This window comes from Pteropus medius, unplaced genomic scaffold, assembly GCF_902729225.1.
Source record: "Pteropus medius unplaced genomic scaffold, Ma_sr-lr_union100, whole genome shotgun sequence".
In the NCBI taxonomy this organism is placed as follows: Eukaryota; Metazoa; Chordata; class Mammalia; order Chiroptera; family Pteropodidae; genus Pteropus; species Pteropus medius.
The window spans coordinates 1,259,646-1,278,659 of record NW_024349798.1 but is presented as its reverse complement, the minus strand read 5'-3'; the positions used below and the strand labels follow the sequence as shown (position 1 = coordinate 1,278,659).

Genomic DNA, 19,014 nt, shown 5'->3' with positions numbered 1-19,014 from the left:
CATCAACATTAACAGATGCTTTGAATTTTATCATTTGATAGATGACAAGTGCTTTCTCAGTGTAGTTTGACTTTTCATTTCTCTTTTTAAAATATGTATTTAAAAAAGTACACATCACAATATATATCAGTTCAGTAGAGTTAAGTATACTCACATCGTTATGCGACTGCATGTTTTTTACTTTTAAATCACAATATTTAGTGATGCTGACTTAGTACCAGGCCTAACTGGGGGCAGCCTCTGCTTCCTGGTAGTGGTGGTTAGGAGACAGAAATGTAAACAGGTGTCACTAGAGCTGAGCCTGAGATAGCTCTGAAAGCTAGGGGCAGAGGGGAAATGCTCCAGGGAGGCTCCTAGAAAGAGGTGACCCAGAATGACCCCTGAAGGAAGGGAAGGTCCTCCAGGCAGAGGAGCTTATGTGAGCAAAGGTCCAGAGGTCTGAGAGATCCAGGTGTGTTCTAGGAACTGCAAGTAACATTCCTAAGAGCTAGTGCCACGAACAGGGGTGATGAGATCAGAGAAGTCAGGGCCTTGGACTTAAGGGCCTTGGAGGGTACGGTAAGGACTTTGTGTCTGGGGGACCGCAAGGCTGGGGCCGAGGAGAGCAAAGATCAAAGCTAGCGTTAGACTGAGAGGTGGTAGGGTTCAGGTGAGAAAAGGCGAACTGCGGAGGAAAGATCGCAAGGCTCTGGGGCATTCTGATTGAAGCTCGATGTCCCACCTCACCTCAGGGACAGAACTGGAGGGGATAGGGGATGGGGCGAGGGAGGGTGGATTTCCAAAGGAGATGCCATCCCTGAGGGACACCAGCCCTTCTAGGGGCTGGGCTGGGTCACTAGTAGAAACTCCTGAACAGCCAAAGGGAGGAGGCGTGGGAAAGCCACAGCCTTGGACCTCTGTCTCCTCCCTCAGACTGTGAGGTTCCCCAGCTGGACTCCCAGGTCAGCGACAGCAGTAGGATCAAACCTCCTTGCCCCGTCTGCCCCTGGGTCACTGCGGATCTCCAAGCTCCGCCCCACAGGCCCCGCCCCTACAGATAAGGGGAGGGGAGGGCCAGACGCCTTCTGCACGCTATCTGCGGGGGAGGGGCGTGCGGAAGCAAGGCGGGGGGGGGGCGAGAGACCGCGCGCCAGAGAATGAGCCTGCGTCGTCATGGCAACTAAGCGTCCGGTCTTGGAGACCCAGGAGGGAAGGAAGGAGAAAGCGAGGGAGGGGACACCATGGGCTAGGCGCGGGGGCAGGCGCGGGAGCCTGGTCTCCGGGGAAGAGTTGGGAAACACCAGGCAATTCTCACTCTCGGTTCCTGGTGGCGCAGGGAGCTCGTGTGTTTGCGAGTGTGTGTATGCGAAGTTGTCTGCGGTGAGTGTGTCAGCGCGTGTCTTGGGTTTGTGCATGTGTGCGAGTGTGCGCACGTGGGCACGCGAGTGTGGGCGGAAGTGCCCGTGCAAGATGCGGGTGCCAGCCTGCGTGCCCGTGTGTGCGTGCACTCGTGTGCGCCCCTAACTGTGCCCGGGCGGGAGACGGCGGGAGAGTCCCGCCCCCTCCTCAGCCCCGGCCGCCCCTTTCCAACGCCCGCCGCAAGAGCCTGCTGCCTCCGCCCCTCCACCCCGCTCACCCCCTCCTCCCGCACTTTCTCCTCCTCTCCCTCCTTCTCCGCGCGCACAGCCGGACTCTGCGCTCTTCTCGCTGGCCATCCTGGGAATCGCTGGCCGCCACTGCCCAGCTGGCACTCGCCGTCCCCCCAGTGCTTGGGCACCTGTTGGAGGCACAGAGCAGGTGCAGGGGGCTGGCCCGCCGGGGGCGTGAGGGTGAGGGTGTGTGCATTAGCCTGCATGTGCCTGCGGGATGTGTGTGTGGGGGGGTAGCTCTCCTGAGGCTGCAATTTCTGGCTCTTCTGGAAAGCCAGTCTCAGGAGGTGGCATCTGAGGCGGGGGTCCCCAACTTGGGCTGCAGATGTGGGGAACCAGGCAGTTGGCAGATCCTGGGGCTGAATGGACAGTGGGAAATGAATGTCTAGAGGGGTGAGTGAGATCAGGACCAGACAAGCCTGGTGCAGAAGGATGGATGGGGCGGCTTCAGGGAGTAGGCAGGGCCCAGGGGCAGACACGGAAGCCCAGAGTGAGGGGCTGGGAAGATGACAAAGGGATAATAGAGGTAAGTAGGCAAGGCTGAGGTGGAGCCAGGACCTGTCTGGGGGTAGCGGACTGGCAGCCCAACCCCTGTGGAGCAAGGGTGAGGTTCTGGAGGGCCCAGGCCTCCTGCCTGCACAACAGCTGGCACAGGCAGATCTCTCTCTCTTGACACCAAGGGAGGCCACAGACCAGGGAGGTTGCCCCCTGGCCCTCAGCCAGCAGATCGTGAGTACAAGGAGTCCATGGGCTCACACTCTTTCGAACCTCCCTCCCCCAGCCAAGGGTGCTGCATGAGGGGCCGCAGGGGTGATCGCATGACCATCAACATCCAGGAGCACATGGCCATCAACGTGTGCCCTGGGCCCATCCGGCCTATCCGCCAGATCTCTGACTACTTCCCCCGCCGGGGACCTGGACCTGAAGGGGGCGGCGGCAGGGGCTTTGGGGAGGCTGCTACTCATCTGGCCCCCCTGGCCCTGGCCCCCCCTGTAGCCCTCCTTGGGGCCACCACGCCCGAGGATGGAGCTGAGGTGGACAGCTATGACTCGGATGATGCCAGTGAGTGTGGGGGCTTGAAGGGCCCAGGGTGCTAATGGGGACCTCCAGGCTTGTGGGAAGGGGAGGGGCCTGCTGGGTGTGCGTGTCACGGGGAAGGCAGCAGGCACTGCCACCACAGCTGCAGTCAGTGTGGAGATTATAGCTTCAACAAAGCTCAAAATTCAATATTTCTGCTGAGACACTCAACCACCCACACAGTCCCAGTTGCAGCCCAGCGAGGGACCCAGACGCACATACACTCACAGGCTGTCAGACTCAGATACACTCTCACACCTTCACAGTCTGCACACACTGCTGGCCTGCCCACCCATCTCTCACACACACCTGTCTTTACACACTGACACATCACCTCTTCCCTTTTCTCCAGCCGCTCTGGGCACACTGGAGTTTGACCTTCTCTATGACCAGGCCTCCTGCACTCTGCACTGTAGTATCCTCAGGGCCAAGGTGAGCACTCCTTACCTCCGGAGCCCCAGTCCTGTTTGCCTCCCACCTGGGAGGGGTGGGTTTACATCCTCCCTTCCCTTTCCCCTCCTCTCTCCACCCCCATTCCCAATACCCTTTTTTTGCTGCTCTCCACATTCCAAGGATCCACTCTGCAGGGGGAAGGAGGAAGAGCTGGGAACTCATAGCCCTCTTCCCTACCCCCTCTCCAGGGCCTCAAGCCCATGGATTTCAATGGCCTGGCTGACCCCTATGTCAAGCTGCACCTGCTGCCTGGAGCCTGCAAGGTGAACAGCTTCCTCTTTCCCCCAGCTTGATCCAACTTGTGGGTCCGTCTCCAATCTTCTCTTGCTTTCAGCCTCTGTGGGTCTATGGGGCGTATATTGAGAACACTTTTGTCCCAATACCTCAGGCCAATAAGCTAAAAACTAAGACTCAGAGAAACACGCTGAATCCTGTGTGGAACGAGGACCTGATGTACAGTGGAATCACGGATGACGACATCACTCACAAGGTGCTCAGGTGAGGGACCCATGCTCCCTGCAACCAAGGATTCCAGCTCAGCGCCTCCTCTGGGACAGCTGTCATTAGAACTTCCTTTGGTTGGTCTACCTCCCTTTAAGCCCCTCTCAGGTGTTCAAGAACAATCAGTAGCTCCCTATCCCCTTGGGCAGCAGGCCAAAATACTTCCCTGTCATTCCTACTCCCAAAATACCTCCTACAGTTCCTCCAGCAGAGGTCTGCCTTCTTCCAGCTGGTCAGGCTCATTACTCCTGATCTTTGCCCGTTGTCTCTTCTACCTGGAAAGCTCTCCCAGCTTTCCTTCTGCCACCCTGAACTCCACTTATCACTTGAGGCTCTGCTTCCTCCTAAAAGCTTTCCCTGGTCACTGATACCCCTTCTCAGAGCCCCTGACTTAAGTCAGATCTATGTAGAAGTCTGCCCATTCTGTTGCCTATGTCCTCCTAACATCTCTAAAGAGTGAAGTCTTAAGGGGCAGGAAATTTGCTCCGTCATCCCAGGAGGTAGAGCTGTGGGGAGTAGTCCCTGGTGGGAAGTGAACGGCAGCAAAACTAGGCCCCTGAGAGAACTTCTCCTTTGTTCAAGGCTTTGCATCAGGGCAGGGGCATGGTCAGGGCTGTTTTAGAGAGATCACCTTGGTGTTGGGTGTAGGGTGGGCTGGAGGGGAGGACAGAGGCAGAAACCAGAAAGGCTGGCCCCATATTTCAGATGCTAGAGAATGAAGCTTCACTCACTGAGTGGTCATTGGTGCCCAGCCCTGGGCTATGCATTTTTACATTTCTTCATGTCACTTGATCTTCATAATAGCTTTAGGTAATCATTATCTCCATTTTATAGATTGGAATTGAGACTTAAGGGAGGTTTACTTGCCCAAGGTCACACAGTTGCTAGTAAGTGGCAGAACTAGAAATTGAACACTCTTACATGACACAGCTACTCAAGAGTGTCGCAGCAGTAGGAAGTGCAGGGGGCTGCAAAAGGGGATGATTACATGTAAAAGCAATCATTTCTTAATCTCTGGGCTCACAAGTCTCTCCCAGGCTGGCTCCCTGCTTCATGCAGAAGAGGCACGGATAGAGAGGGTCCCCAAGATTTGTGAGGGCTTCCTAAAGTAGCTGAGCAGGTCCTGATGGACCAGGGACAACCAGGGCAGCTGCAAAGGGGCCGAGGAACAGGGCAAATCAAAGTGTCCTTCTCAGGCATCAAGCCTGGTGTTCACCACATAGCCTGTGAGACAGACCATTTTACAAGTGAGGTGTATTTAGGGCAGAGCTGGGACCAGCCTCAGGTGCTCAGGGTTCCATCAGAGGTCCTTTCTCCCACACTGGGGTGGAGCTCAGGGATCCCAGGGGCCCTGACCTTGCAGTTCCCTGCCAGGATCTCCGTGTGTGATGAGGACAAGCTGAGCCACAACGAGTTCATCGGGGAGATCCGCATACCTCTCCGTCGCCTCAAGCCTTCCCAGAAGAAGCATTTTAATATCTGCCTCGAGCGCCAGGTCCCGGTCTGTGTGGGGCAGAAGGGGACTGAGGGGAGAGGGCCCTGGGGAGGCCAGGTTTCCAGAACTTTCTCTTTGCCCCTTCCCCAGCTGGCTTCACCCTCTTCCATGTCGGCAGCACTGAGGGGCATCTCCTGTTACCTGAAGGAGGTGAGGCAGCTCAAGGGACCAGTCTGGGTGGGAAGTGGTGAGGATGCATGCTGACCTTTGTGTCTGCCCTGAAGCTGGAGCAGGCAGAGCAGGGACCTGGGCTGCTGGAGGAGCGTGGGCGCATCCTGCTGAACCTCAGCTATAGCTCGCTGCGCCGGGGGCTGCTGGTGGGCATCGTGCGCTGTGCCCACCTAGCTGCCATGGACGTCAATGGCTACTCTGACCCCTATGTCAAGACGTGAGCTCTCGCCCTGCCCTGATGCCCCCCTCCCAGGGACCCTGCCCCATCCTCCTCCAGCCGGCTTGTCCCTGCCCACCACACTCCCCCACCCCCACCCCACCTCCTTGGCAGGTACCTGAGGCCTGACGTAGATAAGAAATCCAAGCATAAAACAGGTGTAAAGAAGAAGACCCTCAACCCGGAATTTAATGAGGTAAACATGGCAAGAACCAAAATCGAGGGAGAGTGGGGATTGGGGGCTGGGGGGCAGCGCCTCATGGAAGGTGAGGCTTGCCCTGTCCCAGGAGTTCTTCTATGAGATGGAGCTCTCCGCTCTGGCCACCAAGACTCTGGAAGTCACAGTCTGGGACTACGACATTGGCAAATCCAACGACTTCATTGGTGAGGGAGAAGCCCGCTGGGTGGCACCGATGGAGGGGACACTGGCAGTGAGCTGGGCCCTGATTTTGCCTCTACTGCTCCCCAGGTGGCGTTTCCCTGGGGCCAGGTGCCCGGGGAGAGGCCCGGAAGCACTGGGGTGACTGTCTGCAGCAGCCAGACACAGCCCTGGAGCGCTGGCACACCCTGACCAGTGAGCTGCCCCCTGCAGCCGGGGCTCTGCCTTCAGCCTGAGTAGGGACAGCAGCGGCTCATCACAGGGCCCCCGGGGCCGGGTCCAGTACCCAACATTCGCACGAGTGTATTGCACGTTTACATGGGGTGGATGCCCCGCCCCGCCCTGCACTACCTGTCTTATTTCGTGAGAGTTTCTGTGACTGTGGGTCTGTCTTGTGAGGGACTGTGGAGATCTATATTCACATATGCAAACTTCCTCTTGCCTGACTTGCTACATGCAAATATGCAAACCACCCATCCTGTGCACACCTGCAGGGGGAGTCCTACCAGCGCCCCCTCCCCCAAGGCTCCCCAGCTGCTGCTCCTCTCTCCTGCCTCTCCAGGCTGCCCCGTCCCCTCCACCTATAGGGAGGAGGTCGGATTAGGGGGAGTTCGGAGGAGGAGAAAGTTTCCAAACAGGAAAAGGATAAAAAAACAAAAAAGAGCCACTCCTTTAATACAGAATCTTCGTTTAAAAACAGAAACACCTAGCCCTGTACAGCTGCCCTTTTAAACGGTGTGGGGGGAGGTGGGCACAGTAGGGTCTCTGCCTCTCTGAGAGGTGACAGATGCTCCCACCACTCATTTAAATAACTGTCCCCTGGATGGGGCCGAGATGTGAGGGCAGGCCCCTGCCCTCCTTGGTGAGGGGCCCACTTTCCAGGGGACATCTGTGCATGTTTACGCCTCTTCTGATTGTGTCAGTGGCCGCAGCATGGCAACTGGGCATTAATAAAAGTCTCTGCGGAAGCTGGGAGCTCATGTGTGCTGACACAGGGCGCTGGGCAGGGGCTTGGGCAGAAGGGTCACTCTGGGATGTCGATCACCAGGTCATCATCCCCATCCAGGGCATCATCCCCGCTGCCTGCATCGCTGAACATCTGCCGAGGAACTGCGCTCAGGATCGTGGGTGGGGGCATCTTGGGGGGGGGCAGTGGGGCCAGGGCTGCCCCGCCCAACCAGCCCCAGAACCCCGGCCAGGAAAGGTCAGCGGCCCTCCCACAGGGCAGTCGGGGGGTCCCACCGACATCTGTAGTGGGGGTGGAGGAGGAAGGAAAGAAACACAGGGAGGGCTTGTCAGGAAGGACTGAGACCTCCAGGAGGGTGGCACTACCCCTCGAGGCAGTTCTTGGGGATGGGGAAGGGGCAAAGGCTCATTCAAGGGGTAGTGGACGCAGCTGGGCCAGCCACGCAGGATTCAGGTGGCTGGCCCCACCTCGGTCTCTTGAGTCTCAAACCAGTAAGTGCCTGGGGGTGAGGGGCAGTGATGGAGGCGATGATGAGGGTGGTGTGGGTGGGTAGGTGGGGGGCGCTTATAGGAAACCAGGAGGGAAAGGCTGGGCCCTGCTCTCACCAGGGAGGCACTTTGGCAGATCCTGTGATGGCAGTTAGGGCCAGTCAGCCTGGAGTGCCTGCCTGCCTGCCTGCTCGCCTCTGGACGTCTCAGATACCACTTGCCACTACTGGCCTCCTCTCCCTCCTACTGTGGGACTCACTGGTTCAGTGGAGGGTGTCCTAGGTCTTCACCCCCCGCCATGTGAGGCTTCTTATATCTGGGATGGGCCCCTCCTTGGGATCCCCACAGCCACTGGCCAAGGCCAGGCCCTCCTCTCAGCTCACCTGGACTACGGTACCAGCCTCCTAACTGGACTCCCTGCCTTCAGCCTCTCCCAGATCCAGCTCCTCCTCCACACTGCAGCCAGAGTGAGCTCTCTAAAACACAAACCTAAGCGTGTCATTCCTCCACTTGAGGGCCTCAGGCTCCTTGCTGCTTTGGGGGCAGGCAGTCCTGAGATGCGTGCCTGAGAACAGGCGAGTCCCTCCACCTGAAATATCCTTTTCTATTTGTCAAAAGCCCTGCTTTGTCCTCTGAGGCTGGGAAGTGGCCTCTGTCCTGCCCAAACCTCCAGCCCCATCCCTGCCACGTCCTTACAAACTTCCCTAGAGAGAGCTCACGCTGTGGGCCTCATGCTTTGCCTGTGGGCACAAACTGAGCACTTACTAATGGTAATTTTCATTAATGATCTCTGCTCTGACCACTCTGGGAGGAGATCCTGGGTCAGAGGAGAAAACTGAGCCTGCCAGGTCCCTACAAGGCAGTGTCCAATCTGGCCCTCGGTGGGGCTGGCATGAAACGCCTGTGTGTGGTCTTCAGAGTGGCCCTTCTGATTGCTTTCACTCATTTGGCCCTTATGGGCTACTTGCTGCTTCTCAAGGAGCCCCCACCCTCACTGCTGTTCCTCAGGGTCAGCACCTCTGAGTATAGCATTCTGCTAGAACTGATGACAGACCGGATGCCCAGCTCTGAACAGCACCTTTGCACCCAGTACCAGGCACCCATGTGTATACATAGGAGCAGACACACATGCATAACTGAAAAGGACAGTGGGATAAGACTGTCCCCATCCTCTGGCGACCACCTCCTGATCCCCACCTAGCCCTCATGTCCTAAACCTGCATGGATGTACTCAATGACCCCCTCAGGTGACCAAAAGCAGCTAATGTTTATCTATGGCTTACTAGGAACCAGGCACTGGGCTAAGTGTTTTCTCTCCTTCAATTCAATTTTATTCTCACAGTGATCCCATGAACAAAGAAGAAAGCTGAGGCTCAGAGTTCAATGACAAGCCCAAGGTCACACAGAAGAGTTGGGATTCAAACCCAGCTAAGTCTACTTAGGCCCAGGCTCTTCACTGAGCTGCTGCAGTCTCACAGCTTTCCCTCCTCGCCTCAGACTTGCTACCTCCCGTCTCCTCACACCAAAGTCACCCAGAAACTTCAATGACCCCCTACTCCCTTTACAGCTCCTCCTGACTCTGAGTGTCAAGGCCTTCTATGATCCCAATGTCTTTCTTTCCAATGTTGTCTCTCTCTCTCTCTCTTTTTTAATACCTACAGCACCTGGTCTTCCTAGGTGGTATCCCTCCAAGTACTAATCCAAGCTTCCAAGATCTGACGGGATCAGGCACGTTCAGGGTGGTATGGCCATAGACCGTTCTGCCGTAACACACTCCTGCTGCAGCCCAAATAACACTTTTGCCTCAGCCTGGAATATCCAAATCTCACTTATCCTGGGCTCAAATGTTACATCTTCTTTGAGTCCTTCCCTGGTTTAGCCCCTTCTCCAAACACAGCAGTTGATTTCGGCCTCTCCCCCAACCAACATTTTCTCTCCTGTATGTCCAGAACTTAGCTTCCTGATACTCCTCTACTTTAGGACCACACCTCAGAAAGCCTCTAACTGCCATGACCATGCCACACCACACCTCTGCCCATCTGCTCCAGGCTACACTGATGCTTGCCGTCTCCACCATCCTACTCTACAGGCCAGAAGCAAAAACCCTGCTAAGCAGAGCGAAGGGTCAGTATATCACCCATTACCTACCCATTTTTCAGGCTTAAGGGCCAAGGTCACACGGGGAGTAGTGGCAGAGCTGGGATATGAACTCTAGAACCCACACTCCTAACCAGCATAAACATGGCCTCCCATTTCACTTCTGCCTCAAGCCTTAAGTCTATAGTCCACTCAACTTGAGAGCTGTCCAGTTCAATCCCTATTCCATTGTGATTCAGAGCCAGAAGGGCATTGTGCCTTCTGTGTCATCTCAACATCGAAGGACACACTCCATGAGCCCCAGGCTCCCGTTATCCAGTTGTCTCATTGGCATTTCCAGACAGCATCTCAACATCCCAAAAGCAAAGTCCTCACCTTATCCCCAAAACCTGCTCCTCCCAGTCCTCACTTCAGTTGCTCAGGCCAACAACCCTGGAGTCATCCTTGACTTCTCTTCTTTCTCGCAGCCCACACTGGTCTTCCTGTGGCTCATTCTTCACTTTTCATCCTCAACTGCTACTTGGTTTACTGCAGTAGACGTCTCTCTGGTCCCCCTACTTTCATCCTGACCCAAGAGCAATTTTGTTAAAATGTAAATCAGATTGGATTTCCTAATCTCTCCAACAACTCCTCCATTCATTCATAGTACAAGCTAAAGTCTTTACCACGCCTATAAGGTCCTATGCATTCCTGTCCCTCAGTTACTTCTCTGACCGCCTCTCTGATCATTCTCTCCCTCTCATTTTCCTCCTGTCACACTGGCCTCCTCCTCTCGAACAAGCCAACTTCCCCTTCCCCCAACCTGGGCCTTTGCACTGGCTGTCCTTCCTGACTAAAACACTTCCCCAGAGAGCCACATGGCTTGTTCCCATTTCCTTTAAGTCTCTGACCAAATAACATCCCAGACCACCCAACCAAAAGAATCGGCCCCCATCCACTCTGGTGCTTCTCATCCTCTTTACCTGACTCTATTTTTCTGCACTGGTACTATTTATCTTGTTTACTTTCTGCCCATCTTGCTAGAACATGAGCTCCACAAAGGCAGAGATTTGTCTGTTCTGTTCACTACTGCACTTGCAGCACCTAGGACAGTGCCTGGTACATAGCAAACATTCTATAAACACTTGCTGATTACATGTAGTTTGATCGCTTACTTTACAGATACAAAATCTGAGACCCAGAGGGTCAAAGAGCCCTGTCTGAGGTCCTGTGGTTTCAGCTGGTGCAGCCTTGACTTGATTTTAGATTCCACAGATCCACCCCTCATCTGGAAGTGCCTGGCATCACAGAACATCTGTGAAAATGATCCTGGCCTGACAGCCACACTGCAGCAGTGTAAGGGCAGGCTCATAGGTGTCTTCACTCTGAGTCCCCCAAGGCTGGTCCTGTCCCTGATTTATCTCCACATAAAACCTGTGAGCCAAGACTTCTCTGACCCAACCCTCAGTACCTAGACCTGGGCTGAGCCCCCAGCCCGTCTTGAACCTCCCTCAAATGGCTGTCCTTCTGCCATTTTGGCCCCTCCCTAATGTCCCCAAATCAGGGTACCTTGAGTTTCCGGGGCAGGCGGGGCCGTTTCTCCCGCTTGGGCCTCAGGGGGCTGGGCTCGGGCAGCTGCAGGGCCAGGTAGTCAGAAGGGAATGGGGGGTAGGGGGGGGAAGCCAGCTGCAGGCAGGAGTGGCGGGATGGAGATGGGAAATGAAATGATTGGGTGGGAGGTGAAGGGAAGAAGTGCAAATAGGAGGAAGAATGGAAAAACAAGAGATGGTGATGAGTGTGGCTTCTGAGAACAGAAGGGGATGGGACAGCAGCAGGACTTTGTCCTGGAGTCTGCTCTCCTCAGTCACATCCATCCCCCATTCCTACAGCAGAGGAACTGGGTAGCCCCAACTCACACCCCTCCAAGGGATGGTGGCTGGCCACACCCAGAATGATGTCCCCAGTGCCGGGCCGGCTTCACTCTGAGGCCTGGCCCCTCTGCCCAAATGATGCCCACCTTATTCCCAGACATCTTTGTTACCACTTCCCACCCTTTACCCCAACTCACCGAACTCAGGTATGGGGAGGGGGCCCCGGAGGCCTGAAGGGGAAACCCTGTTGAAGGAGGCAGGGAGAGGCTGGAAGGGGAGGGGGTGCCCCCAAGCGGAGGGCTTCTCTTCCTGGAGAAAAGGACAGGGGAGGAGGTCAGAGGCAGCTAGAAGGCCCAGATGCCCCCTTATCCCTCATCCCCAGAGAAGAATGATGGCTTCTTCTCACCTCTTGGAGGATGGCGTGTCCGATAACTTGGGTGTACCCTCTGTCTCGCTGTTATCTGAAGATGCAGTGGCATCTGAGTCTGTGGGGGAAGGTTGGTCAGTGAAGGGTGGGGTGAGGTGTTCTTGTCTACCTCAGGGATATACTCTCAACTCTGAAAGGGCTCCAGGGAATCTGACTCCCTATCTGGCATGCACACGTTATTCTGGGGAACTCACAAATTCCCCAGTTTCTTAGAATGTCCTTTACAATCAACTTCCTACCGATGCTCCTCCATGGTAAGAAATTTGCCAAGCACTTATTACTTGCTAGGTTCTGACTAGACACTTTACATTCACTGCCTTTCCTTGTCTTCATAACCATACAGGGAGGAAGGTAAGGGCCTCACCTCCACTTTCCAGATGAGGTCACTGAGGTTGAGAGTAAGGTGTGGGGCTGGACTTGAACTCAGATCTCTGACTCCTTGACCATTTCACACCACTCTCTCCTTCTTCAGCTCTAAGCTGCCTTCGGGTCCTGCCTCTGCTCCACTCCCAATATCCAGGGTCCTGTTAATCTACCCCTCAAATCTCTCCTACCTTTATCCACTACCCCCCATTGCAAATGCCACCAGGTCAAGCCACCACTATGTCAAAATCAACTACGCAGTCTCACCTCTCCTGTAACTCCAGAATGACCTAAAACATAAACCTGATCATAACCTTCCTGATGACGTCCCCCACGGCCTGTGAGCATTCAAAATGCTTCTCAGTGTGGCCTCAACCTTTGTGGTCTTCCAAACTGTACTGATCACATCATGCCAATCAATTTCCTCAGAAACGAAATCTATTTCTCAGATCTGCCTCCACGTAGAAAGCCCATCACTCATTTAACAAATAACTGCAACATGTGATATGTGCCTTTCTGTTTTTCAGCTCAGATTCTTTAAGAAGCGAATGAACATAAACGTCTAATCACTATGTTGTATACCTGAAACTAATAAAATATTGTACATCAACTATAATTGAAAAAGAAAAAAGAAGCAAATTAAATGCCACCTGAGAATTCTTCCAGAATCCCTCAGGCCCAGTTAATTGCTGGCTCTTCCATACTTTCTCTCACTTGTCATGGCTCCCCTTATACCGTGCTAAGTGGTTATCATATGTGGGTGTCTCCGTGATCAGACTGTGGGCTTCTCCAGGATACAAGTGGTAGCTTACATTGCTGGCTCTTGCTCCTCAGATTTATCCCACTCTGACCATGAATATGTCGGTTCTCTCATGCCTCCTATAGGCCATGTCTCAATAGAATGCTCAAGAAAGGCCATTTTCAGGGATAGTGTTTGAGCTGGGACCTATAGGAGGCATGAGAGAACCAACATATTCATGGTCAGAGTGGGATCCTGAGTCCTCCAGAAGTTAACTGGAGACCTCATGGAAGGAAGAGGCAGGCAATGATAAGCCAGAATAAAAGCCAAACATTTTACCATGACCTACACGAGCTGGCTCCTATCTATTTCTCTGACCTCATCTATCATCTACCTGTCCTCCTATAATACATAAATGAATGAGTGTTGTGCATTCCAATAAAACATTATTTACAAAAACAAGCAGCCTGGCTAGCTGACTCTGCTTTAGATCAATGTTTAAAGGTGCCACAGAGAGTGGTGAGTGTATGTAACATGGCTTATGAGGGCTCCCACCTTGGAACAGGGGCACAAATGCCAATCTTAGGGCTTTTTCAAACTGTGGGTCTCAAACACACTAGGTCATGAAGTCAGTGCATTGGTTTGCAACCAGAAAAAAGCAGCCTAAAAAGTATAAGAAAAAATTGTGTATAATGGTCTTAATGTTTTGTTAAATTTTGTTTTAAAGTATGGAAATGGGGAATTGGTCACAATGTAAAACATACTGATTGTAAATAGTGCTCAAAAAAAGTGTGAAAGCATTGCTTTATAAAGCCTTTCTGCTCTTTAGACAACCTAGTCTGTTCTTGCCTTGGAGTACCTGCATTTGTCATTCCCTTGGCCTGGAAATCTCTCACTCGTTATCTTCAGCTCTTCTCATCTAGGTCCCAGCTCAAATACTATCCCTGAAAATGGCCTTTCTTGGGCATTCTATTGAGACATGGCCTGCCATCTACTTTTGTATGGTCTGCAAACTAAGAATGGCTTTTACATTTTTAAATGGTTGAAGAAAAAAATCAAAAGAAAAATATTTCATGACATGTGGAAATTACATGAAATTCAAATTTCAGTGTCCAAAATAAAGTTTTATTGAGACACAGCCATATTCATTTATTTACATATTACCTGTGGCTGCTTCTGAATTACAACAGAACTGAGTAGTTGTGACAAACTGCATGTTCTTCAAAACCTAATATATTTGTTATCTGCCCCCTTACAGAAAAAGTTTGTCAACCTCTGCTCTATTCCAATCACTATCATATAACCCTGATTTTATTCCTTTTAAATCTGAAAGTCTAACATCTTGCTTACTTATTACCCCTCCCCCAGAATACAAAAGACTTTGTCTACCTTGGTTACCACTGTATCCACTGTGTAAAATACAGTGCCTGAAACACAGTGTATGTTCAATAAATACTTGAGTGAATAAACAGTAGAGGTGGAGGGTAAGCAACTAGGCTTGAGAATCACTGGAAGCTGTATTAGCCTCCACAGTCTAAAAGGAGGGGCCCAGGAAGCTTGCTTAAGTGCCAGGAACCATGTCCTCCACCAATTTTTCATGACCTTGCTCACCAGAAGAGTCTTCATCCACATTTTCGTACTGCAGAAGTCGGTCTAGGAGGAAACTGAGACAAAAGCGGGAATAAGAGCGTTTATCTCCACCTCATCAATATTCTCCCGGGCCCTTGTCCCTTCTAGCTGGCCTGCTGGATCCTCGCAACAGCCCCCAAACACATGCATTTGTGACCCCATTACAGGATGGGGTCCGAATGTATCCACAGGAGCCACATCACCCGCAGGCCTCCCTTCTCTCCCGGAGCATCATGTCTCACCTTTTGTCTCGGGACACCTTCAGCAATTTCCTCTGTGCCTTCCTTAGTTCCTCCTGGAAGCACTCGTGCTCCTGTACCACAGTCAAGGTGCGCGCTGAACCAATGGCGGTTCGTCAAGGAGCCCGGAACCCGGCGACAGCTCGCCCCAACTCCTTTTACCCGTGGGTAAACTGAGGTCCTACCAGCGCCAGACCTCACCCCCGATAACCTCCCTACCCCAACACTCACGTAGATGAGGAACTTTAGTTTCCGCTTCAGGTTTCGGTATTTCTTCTTGTAGTCCACTTCACTGTCCGCCGGCCCGTTCATGACTGGCCCCGGGAGGAGCGCCCCACACTAGTCGGGCTTTCCAGATACCCCAAACCAGCCCAGCCCGGCCTCTCACGCCTCCACTTCCGGAGACTGGGTGAGGCTGTCCGCTGGGACTACAACTCCCGGCGTACTTCGCGCCCCAGGGATCGCAACCAGGGATCGGACCTCTCCGGGAATACTGGGAAAGGAACGTTGCTTCGAGAGGTTACGCTGAAGATGGCGTCGCAGGGACGCGATGACGTCACAAAGATGGCGGATACTGGAGGGATCCCTTTCTAAACGTGTTCAGCAATTGGAAGACAGAAGACTTTCCCCTAGGGATTCCTAGTCTTCAGACAAAGATGTCCTTCTTCTTCTGTCTTTCGAAATCACAGTGGCTTTGCTGGCCCGTGACCGGCGGGGGCACCGTCGCGGGTTGAGTACGTTACACCCAAAGGTTGCGGGCGCCGAATCGGTTTCTAACGAGAACTTTAAAAATAATTAGTTCTAAGAAAAGGAAGGAACCGCGAGACCCTCTAACTGCCGGGGAAAGTAGGTTTTGTTGGGCAAAGTTCTCAGTAGAAGCGGCCCGCCACCGACACCCAACGGTCCCTCCGACACCGCGCGTGCGCAAGCTCCTGTCAAAGCGCAGACGGCGGCCGAGAAGAAAAAAAGGCGGGAGCCGTCAATCCCAGGTGGAGCAAAATGGCGCGGGAGGATGAGATGCGGGAGTTCACCCGTAGTTTCTTCCGAGGCTGCCCGGACCTCAGGTGCACTGGAGGTTGGGGTTGGAAAGGGCAGGGGTGGGACGGGGACTCCGCCTTGACACATGTCTCTGCAGCACGCTCACGCACTCCACCGTGCGGCGGCACTTCTTGGCTTACGCAGGCCGCGACCACCTAGAACCCGAGGAGAGGCAGGCGCTGAAGCGGCTCGTGGAGGAGCAGCTGCTGAAGATGCAGGTGTGGGCGCGAGCCTAGGCCACGGGAAGCGGGGTTCGTTGTCGAAAAGTAGGGGCCTGAGAGGGGGGTGGGGCACGCCACCTTAATACCTATTTTGCCCTCTTGATGCGCGCACACACAGGTGAATAAAGCCAGTGCCAGGGAAGAAAGTCTAGGTCTTGCCAAAAAGGCAAAGAGGCCTCCAACCCCCTGCAGTGATCCAGAGAGAAAAAGGTTCCGTTTCAATTCGGAGTCAGGTTAGTGCCTTCTGCGTAGTCGGTTCATTCAAAATGTATTTATTGTGCATGTATTATGATGTTCCAAGGCACTGGATGAGGGTGTGAGGCCAGTGAGTCAGGAACAGGGTGGACTGATGGCCCTGTTTCCTGCTGTGCTTCCCTTCGTCAGCGCAGGATTCAAGGCCATCTATCCGAAGTGGAGGGAGAAGGGACAGAAGGAACCTGTCTCAACCTTCTCTTCTCTTCACATTCCAGAGCCCACCTCTGCAGCCTCCAGTCCAGACTGCTTCAGCCCCCGAGCAAAGAATGGGATGGTGGTAGCAGCAGTCAGTCCGGTGGCAGAGAGTCCAAAGCTAGCCTCAAAGAATGCAATTGAGAACAGCCATGAGGAAGAACAGCAGAGGGACCTGGCTGCAAAGATTGTATTAGAGAAGGAGGTGGTGAAGGAGAGCAGTAAGGAGGGGGGCACTGCTAAAACAAGTAAGGTCTGCAAGGAAGAGAGCAGTGAGGAAGAGGAAGATGGAGAAAAGGAAAAGGAGGTAGAAATGGAGTTCAAAGGCAGAACTAAGAGGAAACCTGTGACAAAGAATAAGCAGGTACCTTGCAAGACCTCAGCCAGTAGGAAGCAGGCCGCAGTGGAGAGTGAGGGCAGTGAGGAGGATTCTGCCCAGAGAATGGGAAACAAAGGAGCTACAAGATACCAGGATAGTGAAAATGAGAGTAAGGAGGAGGAGACCCTAGCCAAGAAGAAAGAGAACAGAGAGGAAGAGGAGGAGGATAGAAAATCTAGAGCCCGGAGCAAAAGAGGGAAAAAGTCAGCTTGGGAGGAGAGGAGCAGTAAGCAGAAAAGCAAGGCGAAACTGCTGGGAGACCGCGGGGACAGAAAGGAAGAGGAAAAAGCAGCAGCAGACAGCGGGGATAACAGTGGAGATGAAGAGCCCCGAGTGCAGAGGAATAGCAAGGACAGGACCCAGTGGAAGGGTGGCAAAAGGCAGAGTGGAAGCAGTGAGGAGGATGGAGAAGACAGCTGGAGGAAACTGAAACTAGCTTTTAAAGATACTGGAAAGACAGGCCAGGTGGAAAGTGGAAAGATAGCCAATGGTGAAGCAAGTGACTCGGAGAGGGAGGCGAGTGACAGTGAGGCAGGGGGGAGCCTCAAAGAGGAGAGAAAGAACCGCTCTTATAGGAGGAGCTCCAAGAAAAGCAGGACACGAAGCTCTTCCTCCTCTTCTGCAGATGGCAGCCCAGAGCTCAAAGGCAGGAAGGTGAGGGTGAAAATGGGATGGGAGGCCACAATTAAGGGAAGATGGAGACTCTGATTGCAGCCCAGAGGGCCTGGCCTCAGCTGTCTTTCCTTGCCAGGCCAGCTCTGGTCGTCGTGGTGAGGATCACCCTGCTGTGATGAGGCTAAAGCGCTACATTCGGGCCTGTGGTGCCCATCGCAACTACAAGAAGCTGCTGGGCTCCTGCCGCTCACACAAGGAGCGCCTTAGTATCCTCCGGGCCGAGCTGGAATCTCTGGGCATGAAGGGTGAGGCCAGGTGTGTCTTGGGGGCTGCAGGAGAGGGTTTTGTCTTCTGGGGAAGAGAGGATCACCAGCCTCGTCTGCCCCAGGTAACCCTTCCTTAGAGAAATGTCGGGCCCTGAAGGAGCAGCGTGAAGAGGCAGCTGAGGTGGCCTCCTTGGACATCACCAATATCATCAGTGGTTCAGGTGAGGCTTCCTCTCACTCCCCAGAGATAGTTGGGGCTTGGACTTTCTTAGACAACTAATCTCCCACTTCCCCCCAGGTCGGCCACGCAGATGCACAGCCTGGAACCCTTCGGAAGCAGCCAACCCTGGGGAACTATACCGTCGGGCCTTAGACTCAGAGGAAGAACGGCCCCGTCTCCCACCCCCAGACTGGTCACATATGCGTGGCATCATCAGCAGTGACGGCGAGAGTAACTGAGCTCCTCCCAGCCCCTAGGAGGGACTGTCCACTTTAGACAGCACGTACATATATGTATCATGTACATACATATGTATATATATGTATGTCACCGCCTCCCCCAACCAATTCTCCCCGTATAGAGAGAGCAGCAGCTTTCTCCAAAGACTTGCAACCCCCCGGGACACAGTTGTTGTGATCTTCTCAGCTTTATGTTCTGTTTAAGGTGTTTACAGGGATTTATTTTTTAAGACCCAATAAAGCAGTGTTTGAATCACCTCACTGAAACTAGTTCCCCACTCTCACCCCACTGTACTTTGGGCTAGGAGGCTAAGAGGAGTAGCCACCATCCTCCTGCCCCCAGTCTGGTTCCCCCAGGTTCTCCAAAGAAGTCCCAGCCTTCAGAACCTGCCATTTCATCTGCCACGAGGCTCTATCAGACTTCTATCCTCTTTCCTCCAGCCTGACCAGTGGGCCCCTCTGATCCCCGTTTTAGCTGTGTCTGATAACCTAATTAGGAAACCTAGTTGGGAAGATCTGAGTAACTAGTTTTAAGAACAATGTGAAGCTTCATAATTTGGTGTCAGCTGGTGTTTGTCTCCCCCCTCATATGGAAACAGCCACTTTTAGTCCATGGCTGACTTTTCAGCCTGAAAAGGGTGGACACAAGACCTTCACCTGACCCATCAGCACCACCTCAGATCTCTGGCTATAGATGGAGGCAATAAAGTCACTTTAAAATTTTGCTGGGATTCTTGCTGTTGAGGTTGAAGATTAAGATGTAAGTTTGGAGCTGCCAGGGGCCTGAGCATGAAGTGAACTTTCTGAAAAATCTTTGAAGCCAAAGCAAAGGGAAGCAGAGGTCAAGAGACTAATGACCTCCTTTGAAG

General features: G+C 53.4%; 3 protein-coding genes across 6 annotated transcripts; 2 read left to right on the top strand and 1 right to left on the bottom strand.

The window, feature by feature from the left end:
* The first annotated feature begins 1,151 nt into the window (after positions 1–1,151).
* DOC2A (double C2 domain alpha) lies at positions 1,152–6,889 on the top strand. The gene is made up of 12 exons (XM_039884567.1): positions 1,152–1,359; positions 1,666–1,776; positions 2,410–2,690; positions 3,058–3,137; positions 3,347–3,421; positions 3,547–3,656; positions 5,034–5,160; positions 5,245–5,304; positions 5,379–5,542; positions 5,657–5,738; positions 5,830–5,926; positions 6,012–6,889. Exons 1-12 carry the CDS (start codon positions 1,343–1,345, stop codon positions 6,155–6,157), a joined length of 1,350 nt encoding a protein of 449 aa, XP_039740501.1. The 5' UTR covers positions 1,152–1,342; the 3' UTR covers positions 6,158–6,889.
* INO80E (INO80 complex subunit E) lies at positions 5,704–15,174 on the bottom strand. The gene is given in 8 exon segments (XM_039884568.1): positions 5,704–7,095; positions 7,098–7,169; positions 11,022–11,138; positions 11,521–11,632; positions 11,730–11,808; positions 14,464–14,516; positions 14,724–14,794; positions 14,952–15,174. Coding segments are annotated over 8 exon segments (735 nt in total). The 5' UTR covers positions 15,033–15,174; the 3' UTR covers positions 5,704–6,945.
* A 113-nt stretch (positions 15,175–15,287) lies between these two features.
* HIRIP3 (HIRA interacting protein 3) lies at positions 15,288–18,869 on the top strand. Of its 4 annotated transcripts, none has more exons than XM_039884564.1 (7): positions 15,288–15,784; positions 15,903–15,976; positions 16,098–16,212; positions 16,450–17,459; positions 17,557–17,725; positions 17,809–17,907; positions 17,985–18,869. In XM_039884564.1, the coding sequence occupies exons 1-7, from the start codon at positions 15,733–15,735 to the stop codon at positions 18,143–18,145; spliced, it is 1,680 nt and encodes a 559-aa protein (XP_039740498.1). In that variant the 5' UTR covers positions 15,288–15,732; the 3' UTR covers positions 18,146–18,869. The 4 variants fall into 4 exon arrangements, with proteins under 4 accessions (XP_039740498.1, XP_039740497.1, XP_039740500.1 ...); XM_039884563.1 differs by having other exon boundaries at positions 15,856–15,976; XM_039884566.1 differs by having other exon boundaries at positions 15,290–15,709.
* Positions 18,870–19,014: the final 145 nt, after the last annotated feature.

Bases quoted from the DNA above. Each gene is read 5' to 3' on its own strand.
- DOC2A (XM_039884567.1), top strand. The intron at 3,138-3,346 runs GTGAGCACTCCT...CCCCCTCTCCAG, and splicing joins GTAGTATCCTCAGGGCCAAG to GGCCTCAAGCCCATGGATTT. The intron at 3,657-5,033 runs GTGAGGGACCCA...GTTCCCTGCCAG, and splicing joins ATCACTCACAAGGTGCTCAG to GATCTCCGTGTGTGATGAGG.
- HIRIP3 (XM_039884563.1), top strand. From the start codon at position 15,720: ATGGCGCGGGAGGATGAGATGCGGGAGTTCACCCGTAGTTTCTTCCGA. The intron at 15,977-16,097 runs GTGTGGGCGCGA...GCGCACACACAG, and splicing joins AGCAGCTGCTGAAGATGCAG to GTGAATAAAGCCAGTGCCAG. The intron at 17,908-17,984 runs GTGAGGCTTCCT...ACTTCCCCCCAG, and splicing joins CAATATCATCAGTGGTTCAG to GTCGGCCACGCAGATGCACA.